The sequence below is a fragment of the Pristiophorus japonicus genome, chromosome 18 (assembly GCF_044704955.1).
Source record: "Pristiophorus japonicus isolate sPriJap1 chromosome 18, sPriJap1.hap1, whole genome shotgun sequence".
Classification (NCBI taxonomy): Eukaryota; Metazoa; Chordata; class Chondrichthyes; family Pristiophoridae; genus Pristiophorus; species Pristiophorus japonicus.
The window spans coordinates 112,925,898-112,947,543 of record NC_091994.1 but is presented as its reverse complement, the minus strand read 5'-3'; the positions used below and the strand labels follow the sequence as shown (position 1 = coordinate 112,947,543).

Sequence of the window (21,646 nt, the reverse complement as noted above, 5' to 3'; positions counted from 1 at the left end):
AGGGGGCGAGGGTGAGGGTGAGGGGCGAGAGAGGGGGTGAGGGGCGAGAGAGGGGGTGAGGGGCGAGAGAGGGGGTGAGGGGCGAGAGAGGGGCGTGGGGGAGTGGCGAGAGAGGGGGTGGGGGTGAGGGTGAGGGGCGAGAGAGGGGGTGGGGGTGAGGGTGAGGGGCGAGAGAGGGGGTGAGGGGCGAGAGAGGGGCGTGGGGGAGTGGCGAGAGAGGGGGTGGGGGTGGGGGTGAGGGGGAGGGGCGAGAGAGGGGCGTGGGGGAGTGGCGAGAGAGGGGGTGGGGGTGAGGGTGAGGGGCGAGAGAGGGGGTGGGGGTGAGGGGGAGGGGCGAGAGAGGGGCGTGGGGGAGTGGCGAGAGAGGGGGTGGGGGTGAGGGGGAGGGGCGAGAGAGAGGGGGGTGGTGGGGAGAGGGGGAGGGGCTAGAGGGGGAGAGAGGGACGGGACAAAAGGGAAGTTGTGTGATGGGTTTAGGGTGGGGGCAGCCCGTGTTTTATATTATTGCTCTGTTGCAATGCAGCATTGGGTGAAGAATAAATGAGAAGGTGACCGGGGGAGGGGAGGAGAGGAGCAGTGTTGGAGGGGAGGGGAGGGGAGGAGTATTGGAGGGAATACGGTAGAGCGGCAGTGCGCATGTGGGGAAGGCGGTGCGGACGGGAGGCTGGCGGCTGGTGCTCGGGACCGGGAGCGGCCGGGGCTCGGGGCCAGTGTTGCGGGCAGCGCTGACCCGGCTGCGGGGCGATGGTGAGCGGTGAGCGGGGGGGGCGGGGCCGGGGCCCCTGAAACTGACACATTGTCGCCGCGTTAAGTTTCCGCGAGTAACAACTTTGCAGCTCGCGCTCCCATTGGCCGCCGCAACATACCCGCAACATGCCGGGAAATCCCGCACAGACCCCGCTCCCCCCCCGGGCTCAGCCTCTCACTCTGCCCCAGGGGCGGCCAGTACAGCTCTGTAACATGCTGTAAGCTTTGGATAGAGTGGACACAGAGTGTTTCCGCTTGTGGGGAAGAGAAGTACTAGAGGCCGGCGATCCTCCCCCATCACCATAACCCTCTATTCCCTCCCCCCTCATGTGTTTATCCAGCCTCCCCTTAAATGCATCGATACTATTCGCCTCACCCCCTCCCTGTGGCAGCGAGTCCCACATTCTCACCACTCTCTGGGTAAAGAAGTTTCTCCTGAATTCCCCATTGGGTTTCTGGGTGACTATCTTATATTGATGGCCTCTAGTTATGCTCTTCCCCACAAGTGGAAACATTCTCTCTGTATCCACTCTATCAAAACCTTTTTATAATTTTAAAAGGCCTCTATTAGGTCACCCTTCAGCCTTCTCTTTTAAAGAGCGGGTACCCAGCCTGTTCATCCTTTCCTGATAGGTGTGCCCGCGCATTTCTGTTTTTTTTGTTTCATGTTTTAAAATATCTTTCCCTCGCCTCGGTCTTCACAGGCAGCTTCTGTCGCGACTTTCATTCACATGAATCCCTGACGCGGCGGTGATGGAGTGTTCCCAAGAAACCTCTCCGGGACCAGAGTCACTGGACAGCGAGCAGCACCTGGGCTGCTGCTGCAGGGAGCAGTTGAGCAGAGGGCCGCAGCTCAGGGGGCGAGCCAAGTCCAGGAGTTTGTCTGCCTCCCCTGCATTGATCCCTGGAAGGGTGTACAGGTAAGCAACAGGAACGATGTGATTGCACTAGTGAGGGTGCACAGGAGATTGACGAGGATGTTGCCAGGACTGGAGAATTTTAGCTTCGATGAAAGATTGGAGAGGCTGAGAAAAATGAGAGGTGACCTTATCGAAACATATAAGATAATGAGGGGGCAGAGAGGATATTTCCACTCATAGGGGAAACTAAAACTAGGGAGCATAGTCTCAGAATAAGGGGCCGCCCATTTAAAACTAAGATGAGGAGGAATTTCTTCTCTCAGGGTTGTAAATCTGTGGAATTATCTGTCCCAGAGAGCTGTGGAGGCTGGGTCATTGAATATATTTAAGGTGGAGATAGACAGATTTTTGAGCGATAAGGAAATAAAGGGTTATGGGGAGCGGACAGGGAAGTGGAGCTGAGTCCATGATCAGATCAGCCATGAGCAGGCTCGAGGGGCTGTATGGCCGACTCCTGCTCCTATTTCTTATGTTCTTATGTAGGCTGGGTTTGTTTTCTTTGGAACAAAGGAGGCTGAGGGGAGACCTTATTGAGGTGTATAAAATTATTTGTGGCCTGGATAGAATGGATAGGAAGGATCTATTTCCCCTTAGCACAGAGGTCGATAACCAGGGGGCATAGATTTAAAACAATTGGTAGAAGGATTAGAAGGGAGTTGAGAACTTTCTTCACCCAGAGGGTGGTGGGGGGGGTCTGGAACTCGCTGCCTGAAAGGGTGGTAGAGGCAGAAACCCTCACCACATTTAAAAAGTACTTGGATGTGCACCTGAGGTGCTGTAACCTACAGGGCTACGGACCGAGAGCTGGAAAGTGGGATTAGGCTGGGTAGCTCTTTGTCGGCCGGCGCGGACACGATGGGCCGAATGGCCTCCTTCCGTGCTGTAACTTTCTATAATTCTGTGATTCCGTGATTCCAGGCTCTGTGTCGGGTGTCGAGAGCTCCTGCCTCTGAGATTTTAATCTTTTTTTAAGGAAGTGATTATGTCATTGATGGGAAGGCTGGTACATGCAAAATAAAGTACGTTTTTATTTTAGAATAAGTGGAGTCCAATCGAGAAATTGATCACATTCCATTTGTGATATTTCAGGAACTTTACCCTGACTTCTCAAACCATTGCAACTGTTCTCCAATTGCGGGTTATAGTAGGTGGCTTGTTTAGTTGGGAATTGTGAGTGTTTGGATTGGTGTGAGTGCTGTTCTCTGGAAATGAACAGTGAAACAATCCCTTAGTCACTGGATATTATTTTACCATTAAAGGCTTGGGTATGAGTTGCATGGGATGTTGATGCATTTGCTTTGACCACATTTCTGGTATCTTACAATAAAGTGGTGGTGTTGTGACTTGTCAGCAATGCCATAATGATTTGGAAGATGCTGACATTAAACTTTGTCGGATGGTTTTGTAATACCTCCCATGCACTGTACTATTCTACCTCTTTGTGTTTTGTCTCCATTTGGACTTTGATATAATGGAACAAGCTGAATTACTGTTGAGAGAGAATAATGAATCTGCAATTTAATCATCATGGCAAAGGTTGAGTTGTTTATCTAAACCCTAATATTGATTTATGGAATTCTCTGCAAGAAATTTTCAATCTTAGAAAATTGGCAGAAGTAGTGAAGAGAGAGACTGGATTAATACGGAGATTCTAATAACAAGCACGTGATGTCACTTAAACTGCGTCAGTTAATGCGGCAGCTTTTTCAGTCCTAATTATTTAGAATTCTGTATTACATTTCTCATCGCGGCTGTAATCTAAACAAGTGTGATTCGCGTTCTGAACCATGTGTGTCGGTCTGTTAGGGGGGAGAGAGACTCTGCCATGTCTCAAAGCGCTCAAAACGGTTCAAGGTGGCGACTCACCACCATCGCCTCGAGGGCAATTGGGGACGGGCAATAAACGCCGGCCTTGCCATCGATGCCCACATTCCAGGGATGATTTTTTTAAAAACTTCACGATCAATGGCATTATGCTGAGCAGCAATGTGGATAAACACAGCAGCCTTTGGTCACAGCAAGGTCCCATCAACAGAGATGATATAAAGGACCAAGTAATCTGTATTTGGTGGTGCTGTTTGAAGGAGGAATGGTGACGGGACATCATGGGAATCCCTATCTTCTTGGTGATTGTGCCTCAAAAGAAAGACTTGGATTTATATAGCGCCTTTCACGACCACTGGACGTCTCAAAGCGCTTTACAGCCAATGAAGTACATTTGGAGTGTAGTCACTGTTGTAATGTGGGAAACGCGGCAGCCAACTTGCGCACAGCAAGCTCCCACAAACAGCAATGTGATAATGACCAGATCATCTGTTTTTGTGATGTTGATTGAGGGATAAATATTGACCAGAACACTGGGAAGAACTCCCCTGCATTTCTTTAAAATAGTGCCGTGGGATCTTTTACGTCCACCCGAGAGAGCAGACGGGGCCTCGGTTTAACGTCTCAATCAAAAGACGGCACCTCCGACAGTACAGCACTCCCTCAGTACTGCACTGGGAGTGTCAGCCTAGATCATTGTGCTTAAGGCTTTGGAGTGGGACTTGAACCCACAACCTTCTGACTCAGAGGCGAGAGATAGTGCTGCCCACTGAGCCACGGCTGACACTTGAGATATTTAATATTCACTTGAACAGTCAGGCAGGGTTTAACATCTCATCTGAAGGATATTTTTCAGTATGTCTTGAAATGCCAACCAGAGTTGAAATATTTGTACAGACGCTATTAAATTGACCCGCTCTTGGCAACAGGTTTCCTGTAACCCTGCTGCCAAGGTCCCACTGTGTCTAGGTGTCTAGGAGGTGCGCATCACTTCTCTGACAGCGTTCCAACTCTACCTTCTCACGGGTCCCAATATAAGCCTGGGTAACATGGGCCTCTCCCAACAGAGACCAGCAACATGCCCCAGTGCAGAAAAGGCCTTGGCTAATGAGCGGAGATCGTGGGTCTCCATTTGAGGATCACGCTTGATGAGCCCCAGCACAAGTTGTGCAGTTTAAATTCTTCGATAAGTCCATAAAAATTCCAGGGTCCTGGATGGCTTTTTCAAGTTGTCAGCTTCAATCTAATATTACAATAATAAAGCTACTGAACCACCAGGAACAGCCTTGTTGCTTCAATATTTTAGCACTGTTCAACTAAAATAAACTCCAGGCAGTTTTAAATACATTTTTATTTGATGCCTCAATTCATCCTGAAAACATCTCCCATGTGCTTCACGCCTTTCATTATTTCCGTAGTGCGATGATTGTTAATTTGGCAAATGTGACGTCATTCTGCACCGGCTGTGCTCCACAGACAGACATGAGACAAGTGCCCAGTCAATCTGTTTTATTGGTTGTGAGAGAAATATAGGTCTAAACGGATAGAATTGAAAAGTAGGGAAGTTATACTAAACCTGTATCGAACCTTGGTTAGACCACACGGAGCACTGCGTACAGTTCTGGTCACCATATTATAAAAAGGATATAGAGGCACTAGAGAGGTTGCAGAGAAGATTTACAAGGATGATACCAGAAATGCGAGGGTATACATATCAGGAAAGGATGAACAGGCTGGGTCTGTTTTTTCTGTTGAAAAGAGAAGGTTGAGGGGTGACCTATTAGAGGTGTTTAAAATGATGAAAGGTTTTGATAGAGTGGATACAGAGAGAATGTCTCCACTTGTGGGGAAGAGCATAACTAGAGGCCATCAATATAAGATAGTCACCAAGAAATCCAATGGGGAATGGCCTCCTCCAGTTCCTGTGTAACAGGCTCGAGGGGCTGAATGGGCCTCCTCCTATTCCTGTGTAACAGGCTCCAGGGGCTGAATGGCCTCCTCCTGTTCCTGTGTAACAGGCTCGAGGGGCTGAATGACCTCCTGTTCCTGTGTAACAGGCTCGAGGAGCTGAATGGCCTCCTCCAGTTCCTGTGTAACAGGCTTGAGGGGCTGAATGGGCCTCCTCCTATTCCTGTGTAACAGGCTCGAGGGGCTGAATGGGCCTCCTCCTGTTCCTGTGTAACAGGCTCGAGGGGCTGAATGACCTCCTGTTCCTGTGTAACAGGCTCGAGGAGCTGAATGGCCTCCTCCTGTTTCTGTGTAACAGGCTCGAGGGGCTGAATGGGCCTCCTCCTGTTCCTGTGTAACGGGCTCGAGGGGCTGAATGACCTCCTGTTCCTGTGTAACAGGCTCGAGGAGCTGAATGGCCTCCTCCTGTTCCTGTGTAACAGGCTCGAGGGGCTGAATGGGCCTCCTCCTATTCCTGTGTAACAGGCTCGAGGGACTGAATGGGCCTCCTCCTGTTCCTGTGTAACGGGCTCGAGGGGCTGAATGGCCTCCTATTCCTATGTTCCGATGCTCTGCTTCAGTCCGAATGAGTGGAGAGGATAGTGTCCGTGGCGGGAGCTATAACTGATAGCGACCATCTTCCAAAGTGTTTTACGGGGTTGCGAGGGGGCTGGGGGGGAGTGGGGCGCGATAGGGGGTGTTCAGCTGGAGGAAGTTGAGTTGATGTTAGACAGACTGTCAAATTTAAACAATTAAGAGCCAGTCTCTTGTCAACCTGCTGCAGAAATAGCTGAACACAAGCAATGGCAGTACGGGGGGAACAAATGTAGTCTGGACTGGAGAACATTCAGCAACCAATGAAACTTAGTTTGTTCAAAAGACACGACTGGAATCATTTTGGAAGTTCCCTGTTGATTTTAATTGAAGAAGAAAATGAGCCACGAGGGTAATGGAAAACTAAAAGTTTGCATACTAATAATAATCGATCAAAATCTCCGTACATGTTTTAATGGAATGCACCCTACAAATTACAGTTGTAGGATTTTAAATAATGGGTTCATTGTCAATCCCTTTACAGTCTGCTTTAGATCACTGACCTTTCACCTCGAGGACAAGGTTTGAATTGGCACACTGTTGTAATGTGGGAAACGCAGCAGCCAAATTGTGCACAGCAAGCTCCCACAAACAGCAATGTGATAATGACCAGATAATCTGTTTTCTTGTTATGTTGATTGAGGGATAATAAATATTGGCCCCAGGACACCGGGGATAACTCCCCTGCACTTCTTCGAAATAGTGCCATGGGATCTTTTACGTCCACCTGAGAGAGCAGACAGGGCCTCGGTTTAACGGAAAGACGGCCCCTCCGACAGTGCAGCACTCCCTCAGCACTACCCCTCCGACAGTGCGGTACTCCCTCAGCACTGCCCCTCCGACAGTGCGGCACTCCCTCAGCACTGCCCCTCCGACAGTGCGGCACTCCCTCAGCACTGCCCCTCCGACAGTGCGGCCCTCCGACAGTGCGGCACTCCCTCAGCACTGCCCCTCCGACAGTGCGGCACTCCCTCAGCACTGCCCCTCCGACAGTGCGGCACTCCCTCAGTACTACACTGGGAGTGTCAGCCTAGATTTTTGTGCTCAAATCCCTGGAGTGGGACTTGAACCCACAACCTTCTGACTCAGAGGCGAGTGTGCTGCCCACTAAGTGACGGCAGACACTGAAGTAATTCTAGTCTTCATTTACATGAAAGCTTCAGAATTTGGATTATGCAAATAGTTGAGCAATGCAACAATCAGACATCCATGCCCTTTGCAATGACTACAAGGAATGAATTAGCCTTCTGGATGCTATGACGAGGTGGTGAAGGTAACCAGTCTGTTTAGTAGCACAAAGGTTGTGGATGATTCGTGCACAAGGACGCTCTTTGCCCCGTTAACACATTCCTTTCCGGAGGTGAGCGTTCTTTTACAGAATGCACCAGTCATTCAAACTGCAAAACCATGTTTCTTTTCAACTATATTTTCTTTTTAGCCGAGCAGATGTCAAATCAAATCCCCATTGAGACTGCAGACAAAGGTAGAGCTGATCTAATTAAAACTCTTTGTTTAATGGAGGAACCAACACATCTGCTTGTGGTGTAATTTTCTTGGCGTTCCAGGAATGGTGCAATAGTTCTGGATTTCACTATTTCTACTTCTCTCTTTGCTTGCCTGTTTCCATATTGCGATATTGAGCTGACTGTCCACGTTACATTCATTAAAGAATATTACAAGAGCCTGGATGGATTTTGAAAATTCATGCATAAGAGCAGGTGTCGGCCATTCGGCCCCTCGAGCCTGCTCCGGCATTTAATAAGATCATGGCTGATCTGATCTTGGCCTCAGCTCCACTTCCCTGCCCGCTCCCCATAACCCTTGACTTCCTTATCGCTCAAAAATCTGTCTATCTCCGCCTTAAATATATTCAATGACCCAGCCTCCACAGCTCTCTGGGGCAGAGAATTCCACAGATTTACAACCCTCTGAGAGAAGAAATTCCTCCTCCTCTCAGTTCTAAATGGGCGGCCCCTTATTCTGAGACTATGCCCCCTAGTTCTAGATTCCCCCACGAGGGGGAACATCCTCTCTGCATCCACCTTGTCAAGCCCCCTCAGTGTCTTATACGTTTCAATAAGATCACCTCTCATTCTTCTCATTCAGCCATGATCATATTGAATGGCGGAGCAGGCTCGAGGGGCCAGGTGGCCTACTCCTGCTCCTATTTCTTATGTTCTTATGTAAACTTCAATGTGTATAGGCCCAACCTGCTTAACCTTTCTTCATAAGTCAACCCTTTCATCTCGGGAATCAATCTCGTGAACCTTCTCTGAACTACCTCCAACATGGGGAACGTGGAGGTGATGGTGTTCCCATGCGCCTGCTGCCCTTGTCCTTCTAGGTGGTAGAGGTCGCGAGTTTGGGAGATTTTGATCTACCGTGATCTTGAACTCTATTCTTTTTATCTCGTAACATTATAAGGCTGTAAGTCCAGTTTGTTCGTTACTTTCTGTACTCATTTGCTTTTGATTATATTCTTTTCAATAAATTCAAATAAGTCCGCCCTGCAGCTCGCTACCCCATTCATGCCACACATAATGTTGCAAGTTTTAGATTATGGGAGACGCAGCTCTGATTATGAAAACTGTCTCTTGCTGTGAACACAAATAAATAGCGTTGAGCGTGAGCCAGAATTTCAGCAGTAATATTGTCTCATCTTTATACCATTCCTGTAAAATCTGGTCGCTGCTCCACTTAAAATGTTAATATATTGGTGGCATATGCAAAAGTGAGAACATAGCTTTGCGAGGAGGAGGGAGGACGCTGCACACCAGCTGTACTGTGAGGACCAAGCAGTGTCTCCATGGGAAATAGAGGGAGGGGCGTTGGGACTCAGTAAACTGCTCACAGTAAATGAGACCTCACCATCAATAGCAATTTATCACAGCTGCCTTTAAATTGCATCATTTATTTCCACCAGCATCATATTCAGATCTGGCTTCTCCTAGCGAGAGAAATATCAATAACAACAACAACTTGTATTGATATAGTGCCTTTAACGTAGTGAAATGTCCCAAGGCACTTCACTTGACTGTTATGCGATAAAAATTTAACACCAAGCGACATAAGGAGAAATTAAGGCAGGTGACCAAAAGCTCGGTCAAAGAGGGAAGTTTTAAGGAGCGTCTTGAAGGAGGAAAGAGAGGCGGAGAGGTTTAGGGAGGGAGTTCCAGAGCTTGGGGCCCAGGCAACAGAAGGCACGGCCACCGATGGTGGAGCGATTATAATCAGGGATGCTCAAGAGGGCAGAGTTAGAGGAGTGCAGATATCTCGGGGGGGTTGTGGGGCTGGAGGAGGTTACAGAGATAGGGAGGGGCGAGGCCATGGAGGGATTTGAAAACAAGCAGCCTGTTCATTGTATATTTTGTATATAGAATGAAGTGCATTCTAATTTATATCTAAGCCGATATTGACCGAGCAGAAAAAGTTGGGTCTTTACATGTTTTTGAAAGTTCACTTGCTGAGTTCAGAAAGGAACTTTGGCAGGACATTTGGAAAAGCATAATTCGGTCAGGCAGAGTCAGCATGGATTTTTGAAAGGGAAATCATGTTTGACAAATTTGCTGGAATTCTTTGAGGATGTAACGAACAGGGTGGATAAAGGGGAACCAGTGGATGTTGTGTATTTGGACTTCAAGAAGGCATTTGACAAGGTGCCACATAAAAGGTTACTGCACAAGATAAAAGTTCATGGGGTTGGGGGTAATATATTAGCATGGATAGAGGATTGGCTAACTAACAGAAAACAGAGAGTCGGGATAAATGGTTCATTCACTGGTTGGCAATCAGTAACCAGTGGGGTGCCGCAGGGATCAGTGCTGGGACCCCAACTATTTACAATCTATATTAATGACTTGGAAGAAGGGACTGAGTGTAACGTAGCCAAGTTTTCTGATGATACAAAGATGGGAGGAAAAGCAATGTGTGAGGAGGACACACAAAATCTGCAAAAGGACATAGACAGGCTAAGTGAGTGGTCAAAAATTTGGCAGATGGAGTATAATGTTGGAAAGTGTGAGGTCATGCACTTAGGCAAAAAAAAATCGAAGAGCAAGATATTATTTAAATGGAGAAAGATTGCAAAGTGCCGCAGTACAGCGGGACTTGGGGGTACTTGTGCATGAAACACAAAAGGATAGTATTCAGATACAGCAAGTGATCAGGAAGGCCAATGGAATCTTGGTCTTTATTGCAAAGGGGATGGAGTATAAAAGCAGGGAAGTCTTGCTGCAGTTGTACAGGGTATTGGTGAGGCCACACCTGGAATACTGCGTGCAGTTTTGGTTTCCATATTTACAAAAGGATATACTTGCTTTGGAGGCAGTTCACAGAAGGTTCACTCGGTTGATTCCGGGGATGAGGGGGTTGACTTATGAGGAAAGGTTGAGGAGGTTGGGCCTCTACTCATTGGAATTCAGAAGAATGAGAGGTGATCTTATTGAAACGTATAAGATTATGAGGGGGCTTGACAAGGTGGATGCAGAGAGACTAGAACTAGGGGGCACGATCTTAGAATAAGGGACCACCCATTTAAAACTGAAATGAGGAGGACTTTCTTCTCTGAGGGTTGTAAATCTGTGGAATTTGCTGCCTCAGAGAGCTGTGGAAGCCAGGACATTGAATAAATTTAAGACAGAAATAGACAGTTTCTTGAACGATAAGGGGTTATGGGGAGCGGGCAGGGAAGACTATGATCAGATCAGCCATGATCGTGTTAAATGGCGGAGCAGGCTCGAGGGGCCATCTGGCCTATACCTGCTCCTATTTCTTATGTTCTTATGAACCCAGTTTCAAGGTTGTACTTACAATCTGGAGTCCTACATTGTGAAGTATGGGAGTTGTGCTATTTACCTGCCCATGAGCAAAAAGACCAACTAATAGTGGGACCTCCCGGCATAATCTTTGCATTATTACTGGACAGGGCAACAAGCCCTCGGTGCATCTAGTTCTGGCCGACTAATGCAAGTGGGCTATTCACCCATCACGAGCTGGATGTGAATGAACGACTTGAATTTATACAGTGCCTTTAACATAAGGAATGTCCTTAATTAGATTTGTTTCCTTTAATTGTTAAATAGATAAAGAAAGACTTGCATTTCCATAGCGCCTTTCACGACCACCAGACTTCTCAATGTACTTAACAGCCAATGAAGTCATTTTTAAGGTGTAGTCACTGTTATAATGTGAGAAACACGGCAGCCAATTTGCGCACAGCAAGCTCCCACAAACAGATAATCTGTTTTTGTGATGTTTATTGAGGGATAAATATTGGCCCCAGGACACCTGGGGATATCTCCCCTGCTCTTCTTCAAAATAGTGCCCTGGGATCTTTTACCTGAGAGAGCAGACGGGACCTCGGTTTAACATCTCATCCGAAAGACAGTACCTCCGACAGTGCGGCACTCCCTCAGCACTGACTTGTGGGACTTGAACCCACAACCTTTGGATTCAGAGGCAAGGGTGCTGCCCACTGAGCCACGGCTGGCACTAACTGCGGCCAAAGAAATAGCTAGATATTTGTAAATCCCTCAGTTACTGTAAATGAAAAGCCGGGTTCTCTCCCGAACCAGTACGTTCACCCAGAAAAATGTCCGTCTCTCATCAATGAAACAGAACAATTACCTGCAACACAAGCAGAGTCCGGGGATTAAACTGTCCACATAACTGGCAGTGCCAGAACGTTTCACATGGGTCCACCCAGTAACGCAATGAACACATTGTCAAGAAATAGCTGGGGAGAGAGGTTGCAAGATCACTTGGAACACAGCACTGATTAATTAAAGGTGCCAGTTTTCCAATCAAACTGCTGAAATTCAATGTGTTGCCTGCGATGTCTAGTGTAATGTTATGGAGGTCAACGTCTGATTTTTTGATTTCACTGTCCCCAGAGGGATGATGGTCTGCTCCCAGGTGACTGGCCCTGAAGTCAGCGACTAGGACATTCCAGGTGGGTATCTGGGGGCGACGTTCCCTCCCTGTGAGGAAACACATGGCTTTCACAACGCAACACGTCACAGCGATACAGCGGAGATCAGTGTGCGTGTTGTATGCGCGCGTTTACAGGTGTCAACATGAACCTACGTCCGAGCACTGAGTGTTGTGGAACACTGAAGCTGCACTCCTCACCACCTGGGGAAAATATCCCACAATGGCGGGACAGGGCGGGGGAAGGCACGGCGAGTGGTGCTGAGAGCACGCGTTCCAACCTGAAACCCAAGGGTCAGCGCCAAGTTAGTGATAGGCCAGAGTCCCTCAACCAAGAAGGGCATCTAGTGCTTCCACTCATCGTCCTCATCCAGATATTCCCGCTGGTGTCAGGCAAGGATAACATCATCATCATAGGCAGTCCCTCGGAATCCAGGAAGATCTGTTTCCACTCTGAACAGTCCTATACGGGAATTACAGTCTCTGTCACAGGTGGGGCAGACAATGGTTGAAGGAAAGGGTGGGTGGGACTGGTTTGCCGCACGCTCCTTCCGCTGCCTGCGCACGATTTCTACATGCTCTCGATGATGAGACTCGAGGTGCTCAGCGCCCTCCCGGATGCTCTTCCTCCACTTAGGGCGATCTTTGGCCAGGAACTCCCAGGTGTCAGTGGGGACGTTGCATTTTATCAGGGAGGCTTTGAGGGTGTCCTTGAAACAATTCCTCTGCCCACCTGGGGCTCGCTTGCCGTGTAGAGCGCTTGCTTTGGGAGTCTTGTGTCAGGCATGCGGACAATGTGGCCTGCCCAGCGGAGCTGGTCGAGTGTGGTCAGTGCTTCGATGCTGGGGATGTTGGCCTGGTCGAGGATGCTAACGTTGGTGCGTCTGTCCTCCCAGGGGATTTGCAGGATCTTGCGGCGACGTTGGTGGTATTTCTCCAGCGATTTGAGGTGTCTACTGTATATGGTCCACCTCTCTGAGCCATACAGGAGGGCGGGTATTACTACAGCCCTGTAGACCATGAGCTTGGTGGTAGATTTGAGGGCCTGGTCTTCAAACACTCTCTTCCTCAGGTGGCTGAAGGCTGTGCTGGCGCACTGGAGGCGGTGTTGGATCTCGTCGTCGATGTATGCCCTTGCTGATAATAGGCTCCCGAGGTATAGTAAGTGGTCCACTTTGTCCAGGGCTGCGCCGTGGATCTTGATGTCTGGGGGGCAGTGCTGTGTGGCAGGGTCAGGTTGGTGGAGGACCTTTGTCTTACGGATGAGGTTTGGCTGTGGAGCAACTGGTGGTTGAATAAATGCTAGAACTTATTGTCTGGGCACAATGTTCCCTGTAATGTTTTTTCATGCTTGGTCCCTTCAACTGGTTGTGCGGTCCATTCATATTTTCGCGCATGCGTGGTTATTTCCATTGAAAAGCCGGTGAGTGGTCTGCGCAGAACCCCCAGACCGCAGCCCGGCCGCGCAGCTTAGCGTGATCGTTCTCTGGGCGTAGACATGAAGGAATGAGGCACGGGACGTGGGCAGGGAACGCCTTTGATGAATCCCAGCTCTTGATGAATTGCATAATGCCAGTCAATAGGTTTCTTGCACAATAGGAGCTAGAGTTGAATAATTCCTTTCCCTCATTACTAAAACAAGATACTGGTTGCCAGGGAAGCTGAAATAGTTTGCTCAATTCAAAACTACAGATGGAGTTTCAAAATAGCCTGTGCACAGAGCTATTGCAAAAGATAATCCTAAGACCAGGCCTTTCAAATCTGATTTCTATTGCATAATAACAATATCTCGACAGTGTTGAAATTCCTACCATAGATTTATACTGAGCAAATTGTTTTGCATCACCTGGACTTGGCATCTGTAGCATCAGACGTGACTCAGTGGGCAGCACACTCGCCTCGGAGTCAGAAGGTTGTGGGTTCAAGTCCCACTCCAGGGACTCGAGCACAAAAACCAAGGCTGACACTCCAGTGCAGTGCTGAGGGAGTGCTGCACTGTCGGAGGTGCCATCTTTTGGATATGACATTAAACCGAGGCCCCGTCTGCTCTTTCAGGCGAATATAAAAGATCCCATGGCATTATTTCAAAGAAGAGCAGGGGAGTTCTCCCCGGTGTCCTGGCCAATATTTATCCCTCAATCAACATCACTAAAACAGATTATCTGGTCATTATCACATTGCTGTGTGTGGGAGCTTGCTGTGCGCAAAATTAGCTGCCGCGTTTCCCACATTACAACAGTGACTACACTCCAAAAGTACTTCATTGGCTGTAAAGCGCTTTGAGTTGTACTGTGGTTGTGAAAGGTGCTATATAAATCCAAGTCTTTTTTTTGGATCTTTGACTTGTGAGGCTGTAAAGGCAGCTGGAAGATCAGGTAAATGGATTTGTACCAAGCGTCAATTTGTTACAAACGTCGTATGAGCAACGTTTCTGTTGATATCAATTTTGTGCAACTAAATCACTTTGTAATTGTTTGGGTTTAATTTCGAACCAACATTGGCCAAAGATGTAGCACCCATTTTGATCGATTGAAGAGAATTTTGTTTCTTTCCATTGACGGTAAAGGCAGTAGAAATGCTGCTTTTACTGAAGTTTGTGCATCAGTGATGTGGCTTTCTGGATGGTTTCTGCGATTGTTTTTGGTCTTTACCTGTATTGGATCGATACAGGTAACAATCCAACAGGTTGTCACTGCCCGAGTTATGCAGAAATCAAACCCGAGAGTGCTGCAATCACTCAGCGGGCCAGAGAAACAGTGTTAACGGTTCAGTCAAAGAGCTTTTGTCAGAACTGGGAGTTGTAGCTATCGATGTTTTTAAGCAAGTATAGAGGCAGGGTAAGGGGGTGAGGAGGAGGCTAGTTAAGCAGATGTTTGAAATAAACCAGTTCCTTAAAATGCATCGTGGGAGGAAGAGGGATATACACTGCCAATTTGGTGATGCAATTTCAGAACTGTTGCCTCTGGGCTTGAGATTAAATCTAAATCGCGGATCAAATTCTCCTTTTATTTAGCAGTGGTGTTCTGTGTGGGATAAGATTTAGTTACTCCGAGATCAATGCTCTGCCACCAGGAATCCACAGCACATCACTGAGCATCGAGATGAGTTCAGAATTACTCGTGTGTTACTTTCTGGGATATGGCTCACTCTTCTACCGAGCAGGTGACGACCATTTGGCCCATCGTGGCTATGTCGGCTCTTTGAAAGTGCTAGCCAAGTAATCCCCTGCTCTTTCCCCATAAGCCCTGCACATTTGTCCTTTTCAAGTGTAGGTTATAGGCGGTTTCTGTGTGTGTTATTTAATGGGGTGTCTGTATTATTGCCAGATATTTTATGGGGTATTCGCCTGTGTTTTAACAATAGTATGAATAAAAATGTATTTTTCATTATCTCCAAACTTAACCAAGTTGTTTGGAGTCCTCATTTTTTCCCCTGTTCTCCTCCCAGTTTTTGTCTGCTTAAAAATTCCAACCATAAAAAGCAACCCCCAGAAAGTGAGATTTTAAATTGCCAACAAAATAAATATTAATGCCCCTGAGGGAGAATTAGCAAGACCACAGTGGCTGAATAAAGTTTTATTTTTGAAAACTGCGCCCTAAAATATTGCAGACTTAGTCATAAGGGTGGATCCATTTCAGTTCAAACTGCACGGAACATGATCGGAAATCAGTTAATAAAATGTTACAGCCAAAATAAAGCTGGGTGGATCATCCTGAAGGGTCACAGGAAAGCTCTAAGAACTTTCACCAGGGAACAATTGTAAATGAGTTTCTGTGTAGGTTGTAAATGGGCTATGCTTTAGTTGGTTTGAGGTTAATTGTGTCAATAACGCGTTGTTTGAAGTTCTGCTGTCCTGCCCCTGCAGTAAATCATCTTCCTGCCTGTGAAATTATCCGATGTGCACTTCCTGTTTAGGAAACGGTAAACCTCTTCAGGAAATAAATGTGTAAAAAGTGCAAAGGTTTGAATATGTGTTGGGAAAGGGGATCCTCACTATGCATTCTCTGCGTAACACCAGGAATAGTGTGAAAACAATCTTACAGTCCAGGGAAAGCATTGCGCTGACACAATGGGTGTGTGCTTTCGATGCAAGTATTGCAAATGTTTGGACAGTACACCATGAGCTCGAAATTCCCTTTTTGGTCATAGTGGGTATTTTTCCGCCAGAAATACCCGCTATCATTCTGAGACCTGACATTCGGGAAAAAATGCGCCCAGCGGTAAAAATCGGCATTGCACGAGGATTCGCGGCGCAAACCGTGAATTTTCTGCACGTTTTCTCCGAGGCCGTTACCAATGCTAGTCGGGCCCATGGAGGGGAAAACCAACAAAAAAATAAAATTCCAAAAAATAAAACCCTTTTCTATCGAATCGCTGCAAAATAATGAAAAAAAAATCAAAACTTTTAACTTCCCTTTTTTGCAGGTCCTCACACCGACTGGCGTTCCCAGGGCTGCAACGCAGGTTTTTCCCGAGCGTTTTTTCCGTCCTGTCTGCGGGTGCGCTGTGAGCCAGGTTTTTTCCAGTTTTGCTCGCCGGCGGTCTGCTCCCCAGCGGTACTTAAACCTCCGGCGCAAGACTTTGGCGAATTTCACGGATCATCATTTTTCGCCAAAAACGGCAAAATATCGCCAAAAAACTGGGCGCAAGGTTGGGGAAAGGTTTGATAAAGTGCCACATAATCGGCTTGCTAACAAAGTTGAAGCCCGTGGAATAAAAGGTACAGGGGCAGCATGGACACGGAATTGGCTCAGTGACAGGAAACAGAGAGTAGGGGTGAACGGTTGTTTCTCGGACTGGAGCAAGGTATACAGTGGTGTTCCCCAGGGGTCAGTACTGGGACCACTGCTTTTCTTGATATATATCAATGACTTTGACTCGGGTGTACAGGGCACAATTTCAACATTTGCAGATGACACAAAACTTGGAAGTGTAGTGAACAGTGAGGAGGGGAGTGATAGACTTCAGGCTGGTGGGATGGGTGGGCATGGGGCAGATGAAATGTGAAGTGTGAAGTGATAGTTTGGTAGGAAGAACAAGGAGAGGCAATATAAACTAAAAGGTACAATCCTAAAGGGGGTGCATAAACAGGGAGACCTGGGGGTATGTGCATAAATCGTGGAAGGTGGCAGGGCAGGTTCAGAAAGCGGTTAAAAAAGCTTACTGTTGCCCACCACACGGATGAAGACGGCCCAGCCCCCAGACACAGTCGCCATGTCCGGGAGCGAAAGGTCAGAACCAATGAGTTCCCCAAACGGAACCTGGAACAGCCAGGTTCCCAACACTGTTAGAGAGCAGGCAGAAGATTCTTCAGCCCTTAAAGGAGGACAGGGAGGCCACACACATCTGTGGCTCTGCCCACCACTAGGCAACGGCAAAGGCCCTGAGTCCTGGCAAGGTGAGCGAACCAAGCCCACCCCGCCAGCAGGGGGTGCACGCCACTATCAGATGACTAGGACCCATCTGGTTGCTCTGGAACCTGCGTCCTCGCATACCTGTACATACCTCAGTACTGACCATGCCTGAAGGATGAATGCAATCTACCCAATCCTGGCGCACGACCGCAAAACGTAACGAATGTAAGTCACTGAACCAAGGAGTCACGATACAAACTGTAAAAAAAAAAAAAATTTTTTTCTTCTTTTCACTGTACTAGCACTGTGTCTGATCCTGTATGTTAATGTAACGGGCCAGCTATATGATCTCGCTGTGGAGTGGGGGGGGGGGGGGTGGGAATGGATGTATGTAGCCATGGACACACACATGGATCACACCCAGAACCCACTGGAACCTCCACTGCATCATCGAACCATCCAATCTGGTAACCATTACCCCACGTTGTGGCAAAAGGACTTGGGGGTTAACATGGAGAGAGCCAAACCAAAGCACAGCCAAGGTGCAAGGGCTATTGGCACTTAAGTCTGGGGAGAGCTAAGCCAGAGCACATAGTGCAAAGGTAATCGGCACAAAGGACGGGGAGAGTGATGTTATATATGCAGACTATAGATATACTCTCTGTGTAGTCACTGTATTGTTGCATAAGATGGAGACTTGTTATCTGATGTACTATCAATAAGGTTTACACTGTGTATATACTGTGCTGGCACCACTAGAGGGTGCAACTGGCGGAGACCGGGGTTTCCTGCCCTGGTGGCAGGGGCTGTATAAAAGGCTGCCCCACCATGCTTGTGCCTCACTCTGGAGTTACGAATAAAGGACCAAGGTCACTACAGTTTGAGTACAACACATTGCCTCATGGAGTTATTCATAAGTACGTTACAGACATAATATATACATCTCGTTAGTTTTCAGCTCCGGTGAGAAATGAAACAAACAAGACTTTCTGACTTCAGAGCCCATTAAAAGGCGATTAGTCATGGTGAATGCACACTGAGGTCGGGAGCTCTGTGACCAGGGGTCAGGGTTAGGAGCACTGTGACCGGAGGTCAGGCCTTTGCACTTTGGGAAAATGACGACCAAAGCATAAGGAACATAACCTGAGCTGGAATGGAAGCTTCAAAGGAATATTTTCGTTTTGCTTTGGAACCCGCCCCAAACAGCTGCCACACCTTTGAGTGATTTTAAACAAGTGGAGATGCATTCGCTCTGAAAATGCTGCATGTAGAAAGTTCCATTTCTTGTAAATATCCTTGTGTAACGATGTAGCAGCTCTCTGTTCTTGAATGCAGTTAATCAAGCGCCTTACTGTGAAGGTGTTTAGCTCTGACTGGCGAACATATGGTGAGCTATTAGTAGCTGAGGGCTGATAAGATTATAGATTTCATTCCTGTAGGTCATGTGGCCATGAACGTAGTCTCACCTTGCAGGTGGAATCCGACACGTGTATTGGGCATCCTGCCGTGGGGTGGGGGTTTGAGGACAGTAATCTGTCCCTCTGACCATGGATATGTAACACGCAGCAGTCACGCCCCAGTGGCGTTGGTGCAGGAGGAGATGAGTGCTTCTGCCCACAGCCCTCACTCCGAGCCAGGGACATCCTCACTCCCAGCTGCCCCGCGCTGTAGTTGGCCGAACAAACTGAGCTCAGTCGTGACGTGTTGCAATCGGCAGCGGTTCACGAGTTCGTTCACTTTGTGCAAACCCATGGCTCTCTGAGGCGTTGGGAAAACAGTTTTGTGTTGGGTGTGTGTGTGGGGGGGTGGGGGGGGTGGGGGGGATGGGGGGGGATGGGGGGGGGTGGGGGGGTGGGGGGGGTGGGGGGGTGTGTATGTGGGGGATGGGGGGGTGGGGGGGGTGCGGGGGATGGGGGGGTGGGGGGGATGGGGGGGTGGGGGGGATGGGGGCGTTGGGTGTGTACGTGGGGGGGTGTGTATGTGGGGGGTGGGGAGGGTGCGGGGGTGTGTATGTGGGGGGTGGGGGGGATGGGTGTGTACGTGGGGGGGTGTGTGTGGGGGGGATGAGGTATTGGATGTGTGAGAGCGTTGTGTTTGTGGGGGGGGTGGGGTCTGTGGGGGGGTGGGGTGTAGAGGTGTGGGGGGGGGGGCTATGTTTGTGTGGGGGGAGGGGTTACTGGGTGTGATGGGGTGGGGGGGGGGGGGTGTATTTAAGCCCAGAACTAAAGGGAACCTGGATGCTGGCAGTTGATTTTTCCAAGGAGTAAGAATGTGAGCGACCACGATCGGTCGGTCAGTGGGGGGGGGCCACGATCGGTCGGTCAGTGGGGGGGGGGGAGGGGCCACGATCGGTCGGTCAGTGGGGGAGGGGCCACGATCGGTCGGTCAGTGGGGGGGGGGGAGGGGCCACGATCGGTCGGTCAGTGGGGGAGGGGCCACGATCGGTCGGTCAGTGGGGGAGGGGCCACGATCGGTCGGTCAGTGGGGAGGGGCCACGATCGGTCGGTCAGTGGGGGGGGGGAGGGGCCACGATCGGTCGGTCAGTGGGGGAGGGGCCACGATCGGTCGGTCAGTGGGGGGGGGGGAGGGGCCACGATCGGTCGGTCAGTGGGGAGGGGGCCACGATCGGTCGGTCAGTGGGGGGGGGGGCCACGATCGGTCGGTCGGTCAGTGGGGGGGGGGGCCACGATCGGTCGGTCAGTCAGTGGGGGAGGGGCCACGATCGGTCAGTCAGTGGGGGAGGGGCCACGATCGGTCGGTCAGTGGGGGAGGGGCCACGATCGGTCAGTCAGTGGGGGAGGGGCCACGATCGGTCGGTCAGTGGGGGGGGGCTACGATCGGTCGGTCAGTGGGGGGGGGCCACGATCGGTCGGTCAGTGGGGGGGGGCTACGATCGGTCGGTCAGTGGGGGGGGGCCACGATCGGTCGGTCAGTGGGGGGGGGGCCACGATCGGTCGGTCAGTGGGGGGGGCCACGATCGGTCGGTCAGTGGGGGGGGCCACGATCGGTCGGTCGGTCAGTGGGGGGGGGGCCACGATCGGTCGGTCAGTGGGGGGGGGGCCACGATCGGTCGGTCAGTGGGGGGGGGGGCTACGATCGGTCGGTCAGTGGGGGGGGCCACGATCGGTCGGTCAGTGGGGAGGGGCCACGATCGGTCGGTCAGTGGGGAGGGGCCACGATCGGTCGGTCAGTGGGGGGGGGGGCCACTATCGGTCGGTCAGTGGGGGGGGGCCACGATCGGTCGGTCAGTGGGGGGGGGGGCCACGATCGGTCGGTCAGTGTGGGGGGGGCCACGATCGGTCGGTCAGTGGGGGGGGGGCTACGATCGGTCGGTCAGTGTGTGTGGGGGGGGGGCCACGATCGTCAGTGTGTGGGGGGGGGGGGCCACGATCGGTCGGTCAGTGTGTGTGGGGGGGGGGGCCACGATCGGTCAGTCGGTCAGTGGGGGGGGGGCCACGATCGGTCAGTCGGTCAGTGGGGGGGGGCCACGATCGGTCGGTCAGTGGGGGGGGGGCTACGATCGGTCGGTCAGTGGGGGGGGGGGCTACGATCGGTCGGTCAGTGGGGGGGGGAGGGGCTACGATCGGTCGGTCAGTGGGGGGGGGCCACGATCGGTCGCGGTCAGTGGGGGGGGGCTACGATCGGTCGGTCAGTGGGGGGGGGGCTAGGTCGGTCAGTGGGGGGGGGGCTACGATCGGTCGGTCAGTGGGGGGGGGGCTACGATCGGTCGGTCAGTGGGGGGGGGGGCTACGATCGGTCGGTCAGTGGGGGGGGGGGGCTACGATCGGTCGGTCAGTGGGGGGGGGCTACGATTGGTCGGTCAGTGGGGGGGGCCACAATCGGTCGGTCGGTCAGTGTGGGGGGCCACAATCGGTCGGTCGGTCAGTGTGGGGGGGGGCTACGATCGTCGTCAGTGGGGGGGGGGCTACGATTGGTCGGTCAGTGGGGGGGGGCCACATTGATGGGTTCCTGTGGTTGATTCTGGGACCAGGGCCGATCTTGTTGCTGTGCTGGACTCGTGCTGTGCAGTGAACAATGTGTAAAGTTGTGCTGAAAGCTGGAGATTCTACACTGGACCTGGATTCCTTTGTCCTCCTCGTCCGGTTCCGGGGTGTCTGCTGGGGAGGGGCAGCTCTGTGCTCAGGGTGAAGACTCACATCTCTGGTGTAGACTTGGTTCACCATCACTGCCTTTACACCAAAACCAACAAAGTCCCAACCAGAACAACACTCCATACTGGGGAAGGATGACATTTCTAATTCTCACCCTGTAAGGCTTCTTTAAACAGGAGTGCCAACCAGTTCTGAATAATCGGCTGGAGTCAAACCCGAC

General features: G+C 50.3%; 1 protein-coding gene across 2 annotated transcripts in view; it reads left to right on the top strand.

Moving 5' to 3' along the window:
- Positions 1-652: 652 nt before the first annotated feature.
- Positions 653-21,646, top strand: part of LOC139228980 (NAD kinase-like) — a 124,207-nt gene continuing 103,213 nt past the window's right edge. The window contains exons 1-2 of one of the 2 annotated variants that reach the window (XM_070860615.1): positions 653-747; positions 1,452-1,667. In XM_070860615.1, the coding sequence (XP_070716716.1) occupies positions 1,501-1,667 (167 nt within the window). In that variant the 5' untranslated portion in view covers positions 653-747; positions 1,452-1,500. Of the gene's footprint in view, positions 755-1,451; positions 1,668-21,646 lie in introns of both variants that reach the window. The other variant, XM_070860616.1, reaches the window with a different exon arrangement.